This window comes from Dendrobates tinctorius, unplaced genomic scaffold, assembly GCF_039654945.1.
Source record: "Dendrobates tinctorius isolate UK_male_01 unplaced genomic scaffold, ASM3965494v1 ptg000117l, whole genome shotgun sequence".
Classification (NCBI taxonomy): domain Eukaryota; kingdom Metazoa; phylum Chordata; class Amphibia; order Anura; family Dendrobatidae; genus Dendrobates; species Dendrobates tinctorius.
The window spans coordinates 8,202,487-8,216,895 of record NW_027361785.1 but is presented as its reverse complement, the minus strand read 5'-3'; the positions used below and the strand labels follow the sequence as shown (position 1 = coordinate 8,216,895).

At 45.0% G+C, this 14,409-nt stretch overlaps 1 protein-coding gene across 1 annotated transcript in view; it reads left to right on the top strand.

Moving 5' to 3' along the window:
• The window catches only part of CYBB (cytochrome b-245 beta chain), a 100,329-nt gene that overhangs the window by 14,352 nt on the left and 71,568 nt on the right, over nt 1–14,409 (top strand). Inside the window, exons 5-6 of the mRNA XM_073590508.1 lie at nt 2,635–2,783; nt 12,517–12,707. Coding sequence (XP_073446609.1) covers nt 2,635–2,783; nt 12,517–12,707 — 340 coding nt within the window. The remainder of the gene's footprint in view (nt 1–2,634; nt 2,784–12,516; nt 12,708–14,409) is intronic.

Here is a 14,409-nt window from a genome sequence, read left to right as displayed (position 1 = left end):
TTTCTTATTTTACAGAATTGCAATGTATCTGTAAGAATTGGGTGCTGTACTGTGCCATGCAATTTTTATCTTACACCCATAGTTTTGAATGAGTGAGTCTCACATGATTTCCGGAGGAAAATCGTGCATGCTGCAATTTTTTTTTCACACACAGGTTTGGCCAGTGGAAAAAAAATCTCTCATCGTACTCCCTTATTGAATAACATTGGTCCAAGCGTGATCTGTTTTTAACACATAGCACTCAGACCGAAAATAGTGTTGTGTGCACAAGCCCTTAGGCTATGTGCACACGCTGCGGATTCTGCAGCGGATCCGCTGCGGATTTGGCCGCTGCAGATCCGCAGCATTTCTGCAGACAGTGTACAGTACAATGTAAGTCTATGTGATTTACAATCTGATGTGCACATGCTGCGGATTTTCAACTGCGGAAAAGCTGCGGTTTTGAATCCGCTGAAAGAATTGACATGTCAATTCTTTCTGCGGATTCTGCAGTTTGCCACCTATTCCATTGTCAAGGTGGCAAACCGCAGGCCAATCCGCAGGTAAACCACAGGTCATTTTACCAGCGGTTTTACCTGCAGATCCGCAGATACTAATCCGCGCGTGAATCCGCAGCGTGTGCACATAGCCTTAATTAACTTGGGGTATCTTTCAGCTGTCAAGCACAACCACAAAAATAGTGCTTCAGTTCGGTACTTGAGTGCATTTATTCCATTTTTTGGCATAAATTATAATGAATTTGTCAGTCTTGATTTAGCTGTATGAGGATTTGCTTTTTGATTGGTTAAGCTCACCCATTTTTCAAAAAGTTTGTGAACCTGGCGGTAAAAGCAAAAAATTGCAAAATAAAAAAAAAAGGTTGGTTTGTGTCTCTATTTTTCTGAGACCCCCTAACGTTAAAAAAAATTTAATTAATTTAGCTGCATGAAAGCGTGTTTTTTTTTGTGTGGCTAAGCTCCCCCATTTTTCAAAAAGTCTGTGAACAGAGTCATAACATTTTTGTCTAATTATGAGGTGTGTATATAATGTTACCACATTTCAGAAAACTGGCAAAAACTGCCATTGTGTATGCACTCTGTCATATCTAAACATTAAACTTACCAACAAACTTTTAGAAGCCTTTGAGCTTTGTTTGGCTATCCCACTTCTGCAAAAAAAAACAAGATAAAAAAAAAAATCTGATACACTGAATGCTGGCAACAGTCACATAGTTTTCGGTGCATACTACAGTTTTTTAAAAACTGCAGCACGTCTTCTTTTCCATGGTTTTGCTGTTTAAAAAGTAATATCCAATATTCATTCAGCCGAAAGTCGAGTTGGTCTAAATCGATTTGCTGGACCTGGTCGAGCTGCTGCTTTAGCAATCAATGATTGTGTGGCACCCCAGGGTCCGGTTGCCACGGTGATGTTGCCTCCCTCGCAGGGGAGTGATGTTATGCCTTGAAGCAGGAGGAGGTTCCCACGTCAGGTAATACACAGCATGCAACACAACTCCTACTCCAGGCCAGAAGAGGGAGCTCTACAACCCAACTGTAGGGAGCTGCTCTCTCTGGTCTGGAGGATGTGGCATTTAGGTCGGTTAGAGATATTAGTTGAAGGTGAGAAAGGAGAGAGGAGGGGAGACAAGGGCTCTGGGGAATTTGAGGGGTGTCTCCGAATCCGGAGGACAGGGGGCTGCAAGCCCTCTGGCCACACTGTGCACCCGGAGGCATCACAGCAGATGAAGAGTCCAGGGCTGCCAGTGGTAAAGCAGTGCCAGTGAGGGGCTCACGCTGTCTGCCATACAGGTTAGAATCAAAATGCAGGAGAAGGCCGCAGTGTAGCTACAGGCAGCAGGGTCCTGAAGAGAGAGGGCATCGGGAAGGTCTCCAATCCCACCTGACGAAGTGGACCCCCGAATGCTTCCAGGTTAGCCGGACTCCTTTTATCATCTGTAACTAGTGTCCCGGATCGCATAATCATTTGCCACAAAGTAAAAAGTAAAGAAAACTGCACTATTTTGTATCCCTTGCTTATTCACTGCACCCTCGGTTCTGCACCTCAATAGCTACTACCTGAAAAAAGACTGTGCTTTTTGCCCTGGAGTAACTGTTCCACCTATGGGGAGCCAAAACTTTTTTGTTGCGTCACCAACTGCTCCAGAAGTCTTAGTCTGCAGCATTGGACATTTATTTATTTATTTTTTGGCCGAACACCACAGGTGGCGTCACGTTATTCCCTGTAAATAACCCCCCTCAATTAACGGCACGATCAGGATCATGGAGTCGGGTTACAGCCACCATAACCTAGTCGCAGAACCTACCGGCCCGATTCCGAGTACCCCACAGTCCAGGTGGGTGAATCAATTGCTGGATGTGAGCCCTAAGAACCATCTCGCTTTGATGACCCAGCCTAGTGCAACATCACATGTACGTTATGCTGCAACGCGCCGGCTTTTCAAGGGCAGAGCTGCAGATGCCTGGAGGTAGGAGACAGTTTTCAGGGCTCCCGTGCAGCAGCCACAAATTACTGACGTGGTTACTGGGCCTGGTCTTCAAATCGCTTCCACTGTATTGGTAAGTTCATAGTTGCACCACAAAGAAAGGCAGTCTTCTGCAATAATAATAATAATTATTGTTTATTGCTTTGCTCCAGCTATTCACACCGTGGCGCATTTATTTAATGTGGAAAGGCTTGTGGATGCAAGAGTTGAGTCAGTAAACGGTTCAATACAAACTGTTCTTTCTGACCTTGGAGACAGAGACAATGAATCATATGTCAACTTTGTTCGTTCAAGAGTGCCGGTAAGATATCTTAACTCCTTTTCATTAAATCTTTATCACCTTCCTTCCGCAGGCAAATTTCTTTTTTCAAGCTTTAGTTTTTTACCTCCCCTTTTTTTGCAAGAGCCATAACATTTTTAATTTTCCATTGACATAGCCACTTGAGGGCTTGCTTTTTTGTAACATGTTGTAATATTGAGATGATGTCATTCATTTTACCATGAAATGTACAGGAAAACCAAAAAATTCCAAGTGCCGTGAAAAACCCCGCAATTCCACCATTGTTTTTTGCGTTTTGTCTTTGCGGCGTTCCTTGTGTGGTAAAAATGACCTTGTCAGATGATTCTTCAAGTCAGTTTAATTATGGCAATGTCAAACTTGCATAGTTTATTTCTGAGACCTGCAACTTTTTGATTTTTCCGTAGGTTTAATGATTAAGCAATTTTTTTTGCATGGCAAGCTGACATTTGTTGGGGCACATATGATGTTTTCAGTCTGACCACTTTATACTGCACTTTTTTTTCAATCAAGCAGTTCTGGCATTTCATTTTTTTTTTTTTGGCATGACGGTGCTTACTGTGTAGGTCACATTATTTTATTTTTTGATAACCCAGACTTTTATTGACATGGCAATACCAAATATGTTTAATTTTTAAAATGTGTATTTTTAATGGTGGGGGAACTTGGGGCCGAATTACGTATATTTTTTTTTACTTTTTACCTTTTTTTAAATTCTGTTAGGCATCCTTGAACATGCAATCATCTTATCTATAATTCTATGTACTGTCATACAATTGTATGTCAGTATGTAGCCAAAATGATAGCTGGAATTTCCAGGAGTACAAAAATGGCAGCCATTGGGGTCTTCAGCAGGCCCACAATGGCATGCACTCAGAACCACACACCTTAAATACCGCTGTCAGAGATTGACAGCGGCATTTAAGGCAGATTTTGACTGTGTAGCAGTGTCTGTATTTACCTAGTATAGTGCATTTTTTTCTCAATTAGCATAATTGCGAGGGTAGTTATTGTGGCTGAACTGATGGTCTGAGCTGTGAACCACTGTTCCACAAATTTGTTTAACGGCAACCTTTATGGCATAGAAAATCTGGATCAGAAAACAAGGAATTGACTTCAGTGGGAGAAGCACTCAAATGATTTCAATGCAATAAGATTCATTTTGTGCATAATAAATGTAATATTATTTACTATTGAAAATTTCTGTCCTCCCGGCCCTTGTTCTTCCATATCGAATAGATGTAGAGAGTTGCAAGTAAACAGAGTTCCTTTTGCAGCCATGACAGGAGTAATAGATCATTAAAGAGAACTTGACACTTCTCCTGACATCTGTTTTATATATACCAGTGTTTCTGATAAGAAAAGACATTACAGAATAGTTATTTTTATCACTCTATTGTGCCCTTCCTTTGGTGAATGCTGGATGATAAATTTAGTCCATCTTATTGGCTCATTCACGTCAGTGATTTTTCTTATACACAAAAATCGGTCCAAGTTTCATCTGTGACTTTGTTAAGAATGTCAACAGAATTTGGTCAGTATGCCAGTTTTACCATTAGAGTTTGGTCAGAGATTCATTGGATTTTCTCAGATAAAAAAACAAATGCTGGAGGTTTTTCATATTCCCTATTTCAATCACCGATTTTTTGCCAGACCCATAGACATGCACTGGCGAATTTGATCTGAAACGCAGATCAATATCAGACAAATCTTTGTTATTTTGTACAGACCATTCAGTCCAAGGAAAATAAAATAAGACATGTGAACTATTTCTATCAATGAAAAACACAGATAGCACCCATAGGAGAAAAACATATCTGAATGAGCCCAGGGTGTATGTGTCCAAATCTGCACTGCTGACAAGGATTGTTGGCAGACGATATTCTTCAAAGCTTTATTTCAAAACAGGTTATATAGTCAACGCGTTTCAAAGTCAAGCAGGACCTCTTCCTCAGGACAAAATCTATACTGCAGTTTGTCAAAATGTGCGTGAGTAAGCTAAAATCCTTCTGGGAAAGTGTCTTGTGGACAGATGAGACCAAGATAGAGATTTCTGGTAAAATACATCATTCTACTGTTAACTGAAAATGTAATGAGACATACAAAGAAAAGAACAGCGTACTTACAGTGAAATATGGTGGAGGTGCAAAGATGATTTGTTGCCTCTGGCACTGGATGTCTTGACTGTGTACAAGGTATCATGAAATCTTAAGATTACCAAAGGATTATAGGTTGCAAGATAGTCATCGGAAAGCTGGGTTTGCGTCCTAGGTTATGGGTCTTCCAGCCGGACAATGACCCCAAACATACTTCAAAAAGCACCCAGAAATGTATGGAAACAAAACGCTGGAGAATTCTGAAGTGGCCAGCAATAAGTCTGGATCTGAACCCCATTGAACACCTGTGGAGAGATTTTAAAATTTCTGCTTGGAGAAGGTACCCTTCAAATATCAGAGACCTGGAGCAGTTTGCAAAAGAAGGGTGGTCCAAAATTCCAGTTGAGAGGTGTAAGAAGCTTGTTGATGGTTATAGGAAGCGATTGATTGCAGTTATTTATTTCAAAGGTTTTTAAACAAACATAAAACTTCCATGAGGATGGTCTGAGTGCCCGACGTCCACAGATGGAGGTTGTGCTCACAGCCCAACACCGTGCAGGATGCTTGGCATATGCCACAGAACACCAGGATTGGCAAATTCGCTACTGGCTCCCTGTGCTCTTCACAGATGAAAGCAGGTTCACACTGAGCACATGTGACAGATGTGACACAGTCTGGAGATGCCATGGAGAGGGATCACATGCACATTTGTGGCCTGCTGGAGGTCATTTTGCAGGGCTCTGGCAGTGCTCCTCCAGTTCCTCCTTGCACAAAGGCAGAGGTAGCAGTCCTGCTGCTGGGTTGTTGCCCTCCTACGGCCCCCTCCAAATCTTCTGGTGTACTGGTCTATTCCTTTTGCACAACCGCATGTGAAATTGATTGTCAATCAGTGTTGCTTCCTAAGTGGACAGTTTGATTTCACAGAAGTTTGATGTACTTGGAGTTATGTTCTTTTGTTTAAGTGTACCCTTTATTTTTTTGAGCAGTGTGTATATATATATTGTGGTGTGGCTAAGGGTTGTATAGTCGATGGGAGGTACGTGTCTCAGAGATGGCTTGTCTCCAAAATGTAAGGCATAATGGATATTACTATACCTCTAATATATTGCAAGGACCTGTGGTGAGGTCACAATCACGTGAGTAGTCAGCTGCTGGGTTCGTGAGTGTGGCTATACCCTTATAATGTAGACTGCACCTGAAACACAGGGCTGTATGTGGGGAGAGGAAGCCTCCCGTGTATGTTCTGGCTCCAGGACTGAGCCTAAAGGACTAGACATTTGTTCTGCGTTTTGCCTGAGCTAAAGGTTATTTCTTTTGTGCTCTTTTGTTTTATGGGTTTATGATGCAATAAACCCCATGAACTTTAAAAGGAACATGCCTCCTGATTGATTCCCGCTGCACCTGAGCAAGTAGAATCCCTAAAATTGGTGCTAGACGTGCGGGCAGCATTCCCGGCAGAGACTTGAGACAGTTGCTGCATGTTCTGGGTCAAGTTTGCAGCAAGGCAGCAAGCATTACCTGGAATAATGGAGGACCTGCTGAAACACCTGGTCCAGTCCCATTCACAGCAACAGGAGACCAACAGGCTGTTGTTACTGCAGATCCAGCAGAGTCAGCAGGAGCAATGGCAGCAGATGCAGCTCCTGGCAACCGCCATCCAGGGTGGCCCAACCACAGGTCTGGCTGATGACACCCAAGTCAGGAAGGCGGTCAGACGCGCATTACAAAAAATGACCCCTGAGGATGATGTTGAGACCTTCCTGACAGTGTTTGAGAGGGTGGCAGAGAGGGAAAAACTTCAGCCAGAGCAGTGGGCAGAGGTACTGGCCCCATACCTGATGGGGAGCCCCAGAAGGCGTACTATGATTTGACTTTGCAAGATGCCATGGAGTATCCCAAACTAAAAGCCGAGATTCTCGCACGTTTGGGGGTGACAATGACTGTCAGGGCACAGCGAGTTCACTGCTGGGCCTATCACCAGGACAAACCGCCTCGCTCTCAAATGTTTGACCTGTTGCACCTGGTCCAGAAATGGCAGCAGCCAGAGTCTTCTACACCTGCGCAGATGGTAGAACGAGTGGTGATGGATCGGTTTGTGCACTCCCTGCCAAAACCCATACAGACTTGGGTTGCCCAGGGTGATCCCCAAAATGACGATGAACTGGTTGGGCTGGTCGAGAGATACCAGGGGATGGAAGGCTCCTTGGGGAAGCAGCCTATTCTGTATTGGGGGTCCCAGCAGGGGGTGGAGTCCCAGAAAGGGGTGGGGCATCCCAGGTCAAAAGGGGCGGGGAGGCGGTGCCCAAGGTCCCCACGGGTGATATTATTTTTTGGAGATGCCAGGGGCCAGGACAAATAGCTGCCCATTGTCCCCAGACCACCAAGCAGATGGACTGCATCATGGAATGCCGTAGTTCGTATTATGCATACCCAGCCTGCAATGTGAACTCTCCACCCAACGAGGGGCTTCAGGTGTGTCCCGTGAAGGTGAACGGTCGAGCAGCAATGGCGCTTCTGGACTCCGGGAGCTTGGTGACTCTTGTAAGGGCCACTTTTCCTCTCAACCTACTCCCGGGTAAAAAGGTCAGTGTTCGGTGCATTCATGGTGATGCAAAGGACTACCCTATGGCTAGGGTCAACATTGAAACGGCGCATGGCATCGAGTCCCATGAGGTTGGCATCATTAGGGACTTGTTGCATCCTATAATTATAGGCCGGGATTTCTGTCTGTTTTGGGAGCTGTGGGGTGAGGGTTCTGAGATTGCTAGCAAGAGCAGGGAACCAATGAACCCCAATAAGGTATTGCCACCACCAGAGGCAGATGGGTTTCCTTTATGTGTCTTTGTGGGGGATGAGGAGTAGGGGTCCCCTGTATCTGACATTCTGGAGTTAGGGGTGGCCGGTGAGAATTTTGGGACTGCCCAACATAGGGACCTAACGCTGAGAGAAGCCTTCAACAATGTCACCGTCATCAATGGGGTTGCACAAGAGCCGGGAGCAGACACAAGGTTTCCCTATTTTATGATGAGTGGGGAGTTGTTATACCGGGTCAGGAAAATAAGGGAGGAGTTGGTAGAGCAGTTAATAGTACCAGGCCCCTATAGACAGAAAGTGTTGGACATGGCCCATTCACACATCTTGGGGGGGACACCTGGGGGTGGAAAAAACGCAGGAATGGGTTGTGCAGAGGTTCTATTGGCCTGGGTGTCACCAGGAAATAGTAATCTATTGCAGGTCCTGCCCTACGTGCCAGTTAACTGCCCCCACCCCTCATTTCCGGAGCCCCCTTGTGCCATTGCCCATTATTGAGGTGCCATTTGAGAGAATTGCCATGGACTTGGTCGGTCCCTTAGTTAAATCAGACCGGGGCCATCAGTATATATTAGTGATCCTGGACTATGCCACACGCTATCCTGAGGCAATTCCCCTGAGAAATTCCTCCGCGAAGAGTATAGCCCGCAAGTTGGTCCATGTGTTTTCCCGGACGGGTTTGCCGAAGTAGATCCTGACCAACCAGGGGACCCCTTTTATGAGCAAGGTGATGTGGGGGGTTGTGCAAGGTTCTGCAAATCTCCCAGCTGAGGACTTCAGTGTATCATCCGCAGTCAGATGGCCTTGTTGAAAGATTTAACAAGATACTGAAGAGCATGCTAAGAAAGCCATAGAGAAAGACGGTAGAGACTGGGATTGTCTCCTACCGTATCTACTGTTTTCTATCCTTGAAGTTCCCCAGACCTCCACGGGGTTCTTGCCCTTCAAGTTGCTGTATGGCCAACATCTGCGAGGTCTCCTAGATATAGCCAAGGAAACCTGGGAAGCCGAAGTCACGCCCCACAGAAGCATAATTGAGGACGTGGCACTGATGCAGCAGAGGATTGCAAAGGTGATGCCCATCGTAAAGGAACACCTCCGCCAGGCACAAGAAGGCCAGGGTCTACAACCGGGACAGCAAGAGTGAGGCAGTTCAATCCGGGAGACCGAGTTCTCATGCTGGTTCCGACAGTAGAGAGCAAGTTCTTGGCCAAATGACAAGGGCCATATGAGGTCGTGAAGAAGCTTGGAAAGGTAAACAATAAGATCCACCAACCCGGAAGACGGAAACCCTACCAGGTTTACCATGTCAACCTCATCAAGCTGTGGCAAGATAGAGAGCCAGCAGTAACTCTAAGCTTGCTGGGCAACCTAGAAGGTGAGGTTGTAGCGGTTACCATAGCGGAGGCGCTATTGAAGGCCCATAAACAGCTGGGTCAGGAGTTACTCCAAAGAAACAGAGACCTGTTTTCAGAATTGCCGAGGTGCACGAAGGTCGTGGAGCACGAAGTTCTGACCGAGCCACATGTGCGGGTGAACGTGAAGCCTTATCAAATTCCTGAGGCCCGTCGAGAAGTAATCTCCAAGGAGGTGCAGCGTATGTTGAAGCTCGGGGTCATTGAGGAGGAATCCAAGAGTGGATGGTCGAGCCCGATTGTCCTGGTCCCAAAACCTGATGGTGAATGGAGGTTCTCCAATTACTACCGGAAGCTGAATGAGGTCTCCAAGTTCGATGCATATCCCATGCCACACGTTGATGTGCTCATCGAGAGACTTCGACCTGCCAGGTACATAACCACCTTGGATTTGACAAAGGGATATTGGAAGATCCCCATGCCACAGGAAGCCAAGGATAAGACTGCATTTTCTACACCAGACGGGTGCTTCCAGTATGTCCGGACACCGTTTGGCCTGCAGGGAGCTCCGGCGACCTTCCAGAGGGCTATGGATAGAATCCTTGCACCTCATAAGCTATACGCTGCCGCGTACCTGGATGATATCGTCATCTTTACCCCGAACTGGGAGACTCACCTGGAAAAGGTCCAAGCAGTGTTTGATGCTCTAAGAGAGGCGGGCTTACGATAAACCCAAAGAAGTGTGCCTAGGGGAAAGAAGAAGCCAAGTACCTAGGATATGTAGTGGAGGCAATTTAAACATGGCCGAGACCTCTGTCCAAGAAGCAAGTTAAATACTTCCTGGGGCTCGTGGGATATTACAGATGGTTCATCCCAAACTTCACCATGATGGAGGCACCTCTAACTGATCTTCTAAAGGTTACAAAGTCAGTAATGGTCAGATGGTCCAAAGAGACAGAGTCAGCCTTCCAAGAAATGAAAGGGGCTCTATGTAAGCAACCCGTTCTGGTGGTCCCAGACTTTAAACTTGAATTTATCCTTCAGACAGATGCCTCAGATGTCGGGGTAGGAGCAGTCCTTTCCCAGGAGATACGTGGGGAGGAGCATCCTGTTCTCTACCTGAGTAGGAAGTTGTCTCCTTGTGGAAGAAATTACTCAGTTGTAGAGAAGGAGTGTTTGGCCATGAAATGGGCAGTGGATACTTTATGGTACTACCTGGTGGGACGGAAGTTTAGGTTAATATCCGACCATGCCCCACTCAGATGGATGAGGGAAACAAAGGGTAAGAATGCTAGGGTCACCCACTGGTTCTTAGGCCTGCAAGACTTCAGCTTCCGTGTAGAGCATAGGGCTGGGAAGCTACATGGTAATGCCAATGCCCTCTCAAGAATCCCTTGTCTGGTAGGTGAAAGTGCCAAGCCCCACAGCTTTAGGCAGAGGGGGGAGGTATGTGGCATGGCTAAGGGTTGTATAGTCAATGGGATGGGAGGTATGTGTTTCAGAGATGGCTTGTCTCCGTAATGTAAGGCATAATGGATTTTACTATACCTCTAATGTATTGCAGGGACCTGTGGTGAGGTCACAATCACGTGACTAGTCAGCTACTGGGTTCGCGGGTGTGGCTATACCCTTATAACGTAGACTGCTCCTGAAACACAGGGCTGTATGTGGGGAGGGGAAGCCTCCCGTTGTGTGTTCTGGCTCCAGGACTGAGCCTAAAGGACTGGACATTTCTGCGTTTGCCTGAGCTATATATATATATGTGTGTGTGTGCTCAAAAGTTTACATACCCCGGCAGATTTTTTGCTTTCTTGGGCTTTTTTCAGAGCGTGTGAATGATAACACCAAAACGTTTTCTCCACTCATGGTTAGTGGTTGGGTGAAGCAGTTTATTGTCAAACTACTGTGTTTTCTCTTTTTAAATCATAATGACAACCCAAAACATCCAAATGACCCTGATCAATGGCCCACCCTGTATATTGAAGTGGAGCTACTTTTCCATACAGATGATTTTCACAACTCCCCTCCTCCACTGCACGCCTGCACAGTGACTTCTGCATAGATCACAGGACATGGCTAGAAAACTCCCACAAAGGTCAATAAAGCTACTATGAATAAAATGCTATCTATGTAAAACAGTCATACTTTTCATTATAATCCTGCCTAGGATGATAATGAAAGTAACCACTGAAAAGCGATGTCTACAGAATAGGAATTATCAGACTAATGTTATGTTTAGTGGTAAAAGTTTATAATAAAAATGGTGATATGGAAAAATCACCAAGCATTACCATTTAACCGCCAAGCAGAAGTAAACAGAGAACAAAGGACAAACATGATGAAATAATCCAGTCAGAAGTTGGCATTGTAAGGAGAAAACAGTGTATTAAATCCAGGGGAAAACCAGTCTAATTTTTATATTTCCACATACTGTACTGCTTGTCACAGAAAAACAAAGCCTTGATTATAGCTATGTGCTATAGGATATTTATTTCTATTTGCTCTTTTTAAGTGATTTGTATATTTAAAATATTTTCTATGTAATTCTACATGACAAGATCGCAAAGAACATAACTATCTGTTTAGTTATAAAGGAATGTGAGGCAACTTATCAGTGTATAACTAAGGATTCTTCTGAATGATAACTTAAAGGGAACCTGTCACCAGATTTGGCCGATACGAGTTATGGCCACTGCCTTTCAGGGCATGTATACAGCATTCTATAATGCTGTAGATAATCCCCCACCATCCGACCTGCAAGAGAAGAAAAATAACTTTTATTATACTAACTTGCTGGGAGGTCCGTTCCGATGGGTGTCGCAGGTCCTGGTCTGGCGCCTCCCATCTTCTCGCGATGCCGTCCTCCTGCTTGCTTCACAGGCTCCCTTGCATTGTAGGCGTACTTATCTGACCTGTTGAGGGCAGAGCAAAGTACTGCAGTGCGCAGGGGCTGACCTCTCTTACCTTTCCCGTAGCATGCGCACTGCAGTACTTTGCGCTACCCTCAACAGGGCAGATACGTACACCTGCACAGGAGCTTGTGTGGATGTCACAACGACGCATCATCCACATGAAGCAAGAAGGAGGATGGCATTGCAAGAAGATGGGAGGCGCTGGACCAGGACCTGTGACACCCATCAGACCGGACCGCCCCGCAGGTGAGTATAATAAAAGTTATTTTTATTCTCTTGCAGGTCGGATCGAGGGCAGATATACAGCATTATAGAATGCTGTAGATAAGCCCTGAAAGGCAGTGGCCGTAACTCATATAGGCCAAACCTGGTGACAGGTTCCCTTTAAAGAAAGAAGTAATTCCCAAGAATGCTTTGTACTTTTTAAATGCATCTATTTCCCTCTAAAAATGCTCTAAGTTGTTGCACCTTGAGTAAAGCGTCAGTGTAATGTATACATAGTACTTACATCACTTGGTAAATGATTGGAACTCTTATGTTATACATTTCCGTTTTCCAACAGAATCCAATAGGAGGAATCAATGTGGCGTTCACATTTCTGGCTGGACTTACAGGAGTAGTGATCACTCTTGCGTTGATCCTAATAATAACTTCATCCACAAAACTTATTCGAAGGTCATACTTTGAAGTGTTTTGGTACACGCATCATCTTTTTGTCGTCTTCTTCATTGGTCTTGTCATCCATGGAGCAGGGTCTGTATTTTGCTGTATACTAATCTATCTTAGGTTACTTTACGTGATAGAAAGTCCATAGTGTACAATAAAATTCGTGTGCTGTAGTTTTACATTAAAGGAGTTTTAAAGGTTTAGTTTATGTAGGGAACAGGCTTGCTCTATATAAATATAAGAAAATCAGCCTTTCCTAACTCCTGCCTCTGTAGTGCTGCCTCTCCACAGTTGTCCCTGGTATTTGCTGACATGATCGCAGCAGTAACGTCCAGTATGTGACGCCTTTAGCCAGTTACCATTTTGAGTAGCTTTGTGACATCCACTCCGACATGACTGCTGACAGCCCAGCAGTGACAACAAATACCAGGGGCAGCGGTCGAGAGGCAGCGCTAGAGAATCAGGGGGTAAGGGTTCATTCAGATTTCCGATTTTCTCAAGTATGAGAAAAGCTAACCGATTTTGATCAGACTTTGGTCAGAATGTGAATCGAGGGTCAGTTTTTCTCATACATGGAGAAAACCCCCCAAAAGTTTCTTTACCTTCTCCTTTCTGATAGTTGTTATTGTCAGTTTTGTCACAGAACCTTAGACTTGGATAGCCGATTTTGTTCCGACCTTCTGAACAAAATCAGACCTATTTCCGTTTAAAATGGACCACCAAGTCGAGGGAAAAAATTGGACACCTGAACAGCCCTATAGACTGTCATAGGTACAAGTGCTATCTGTGAAAAACACGGATAGCAATTGTACGAGAGAAACTGACATCTGAATGAGACCTAATGCTGATTTTCTTATACAGCAAGCCTGTGTCCTAAATAAATATAATTTATAGCTTGGAAAACTTCAAATTCTGGAAGTGCACTACACTTTAAAAAAAAAAAACACAACCCCTTTTGTTGTATATAATCTAGTTTGTCAATAGATGGATAGATAGCAATGAGATAGTATTTCTAGTGCAGATGGATTAAGCAAAGAGGCCTGTCAATTACTCCATCAGGCTTGTGTATAAAGGTACTGTCACACTTAGCGATGCACCAGCGATCCCGACCAGCGATATGACGCGGTCAGGATTGCTGGTGCATCGCTAAGTGGTCGCTAGTGAGCTGCCACACAGGCAGATCTCACCAGCGGCATAGCAGCGGTCGGGGGTCGTTACTTACCTGTCAGACGAGGCGATCCTGACGTCCTCCCGCCCGCGTCCACGCGTCGCTCGTCGGCGCCTCAGGAAGCCCAGCAGGAAGCTAAGACGAGAAACGGTCCAGGACGTTCTCGCGCGATCAGCGATAATCAGCGGGGGAGCCGGTCGGAGGTAAGTATCACACATAGCGATATCGCTAGCAATATCGCTGCTACGTCACAAAATCCAGTGACGTTATAGCGATATTGCTAGCGATATCGCTTAGTGTGACAGGCCCTTAAGACTTGTTAATGAAGTGGAACCAGAGAGAAGTCAAAAGAGTTGTCAACAGACACTTATCAGCATGTCTGACTCTTTTGAAATCCATGTTTTATCTGAAATGATACAGCATGCAACACAGATCTTTGCCACAGAGTAAAACATCTTCAAATGTCGCAAAAATTTTTGCCCAATGTGAAGTTGCACAAAAATTTTGCGACTTGTTGTTTTCACACCAATTTTGGGCAGCTCAGTCAAAATGGGAAGAGCTTAGGTGTAACCAGGTGTGACAATGCCAGTCCACAACTTCATTAAAAGTAGCAGCGTTCCT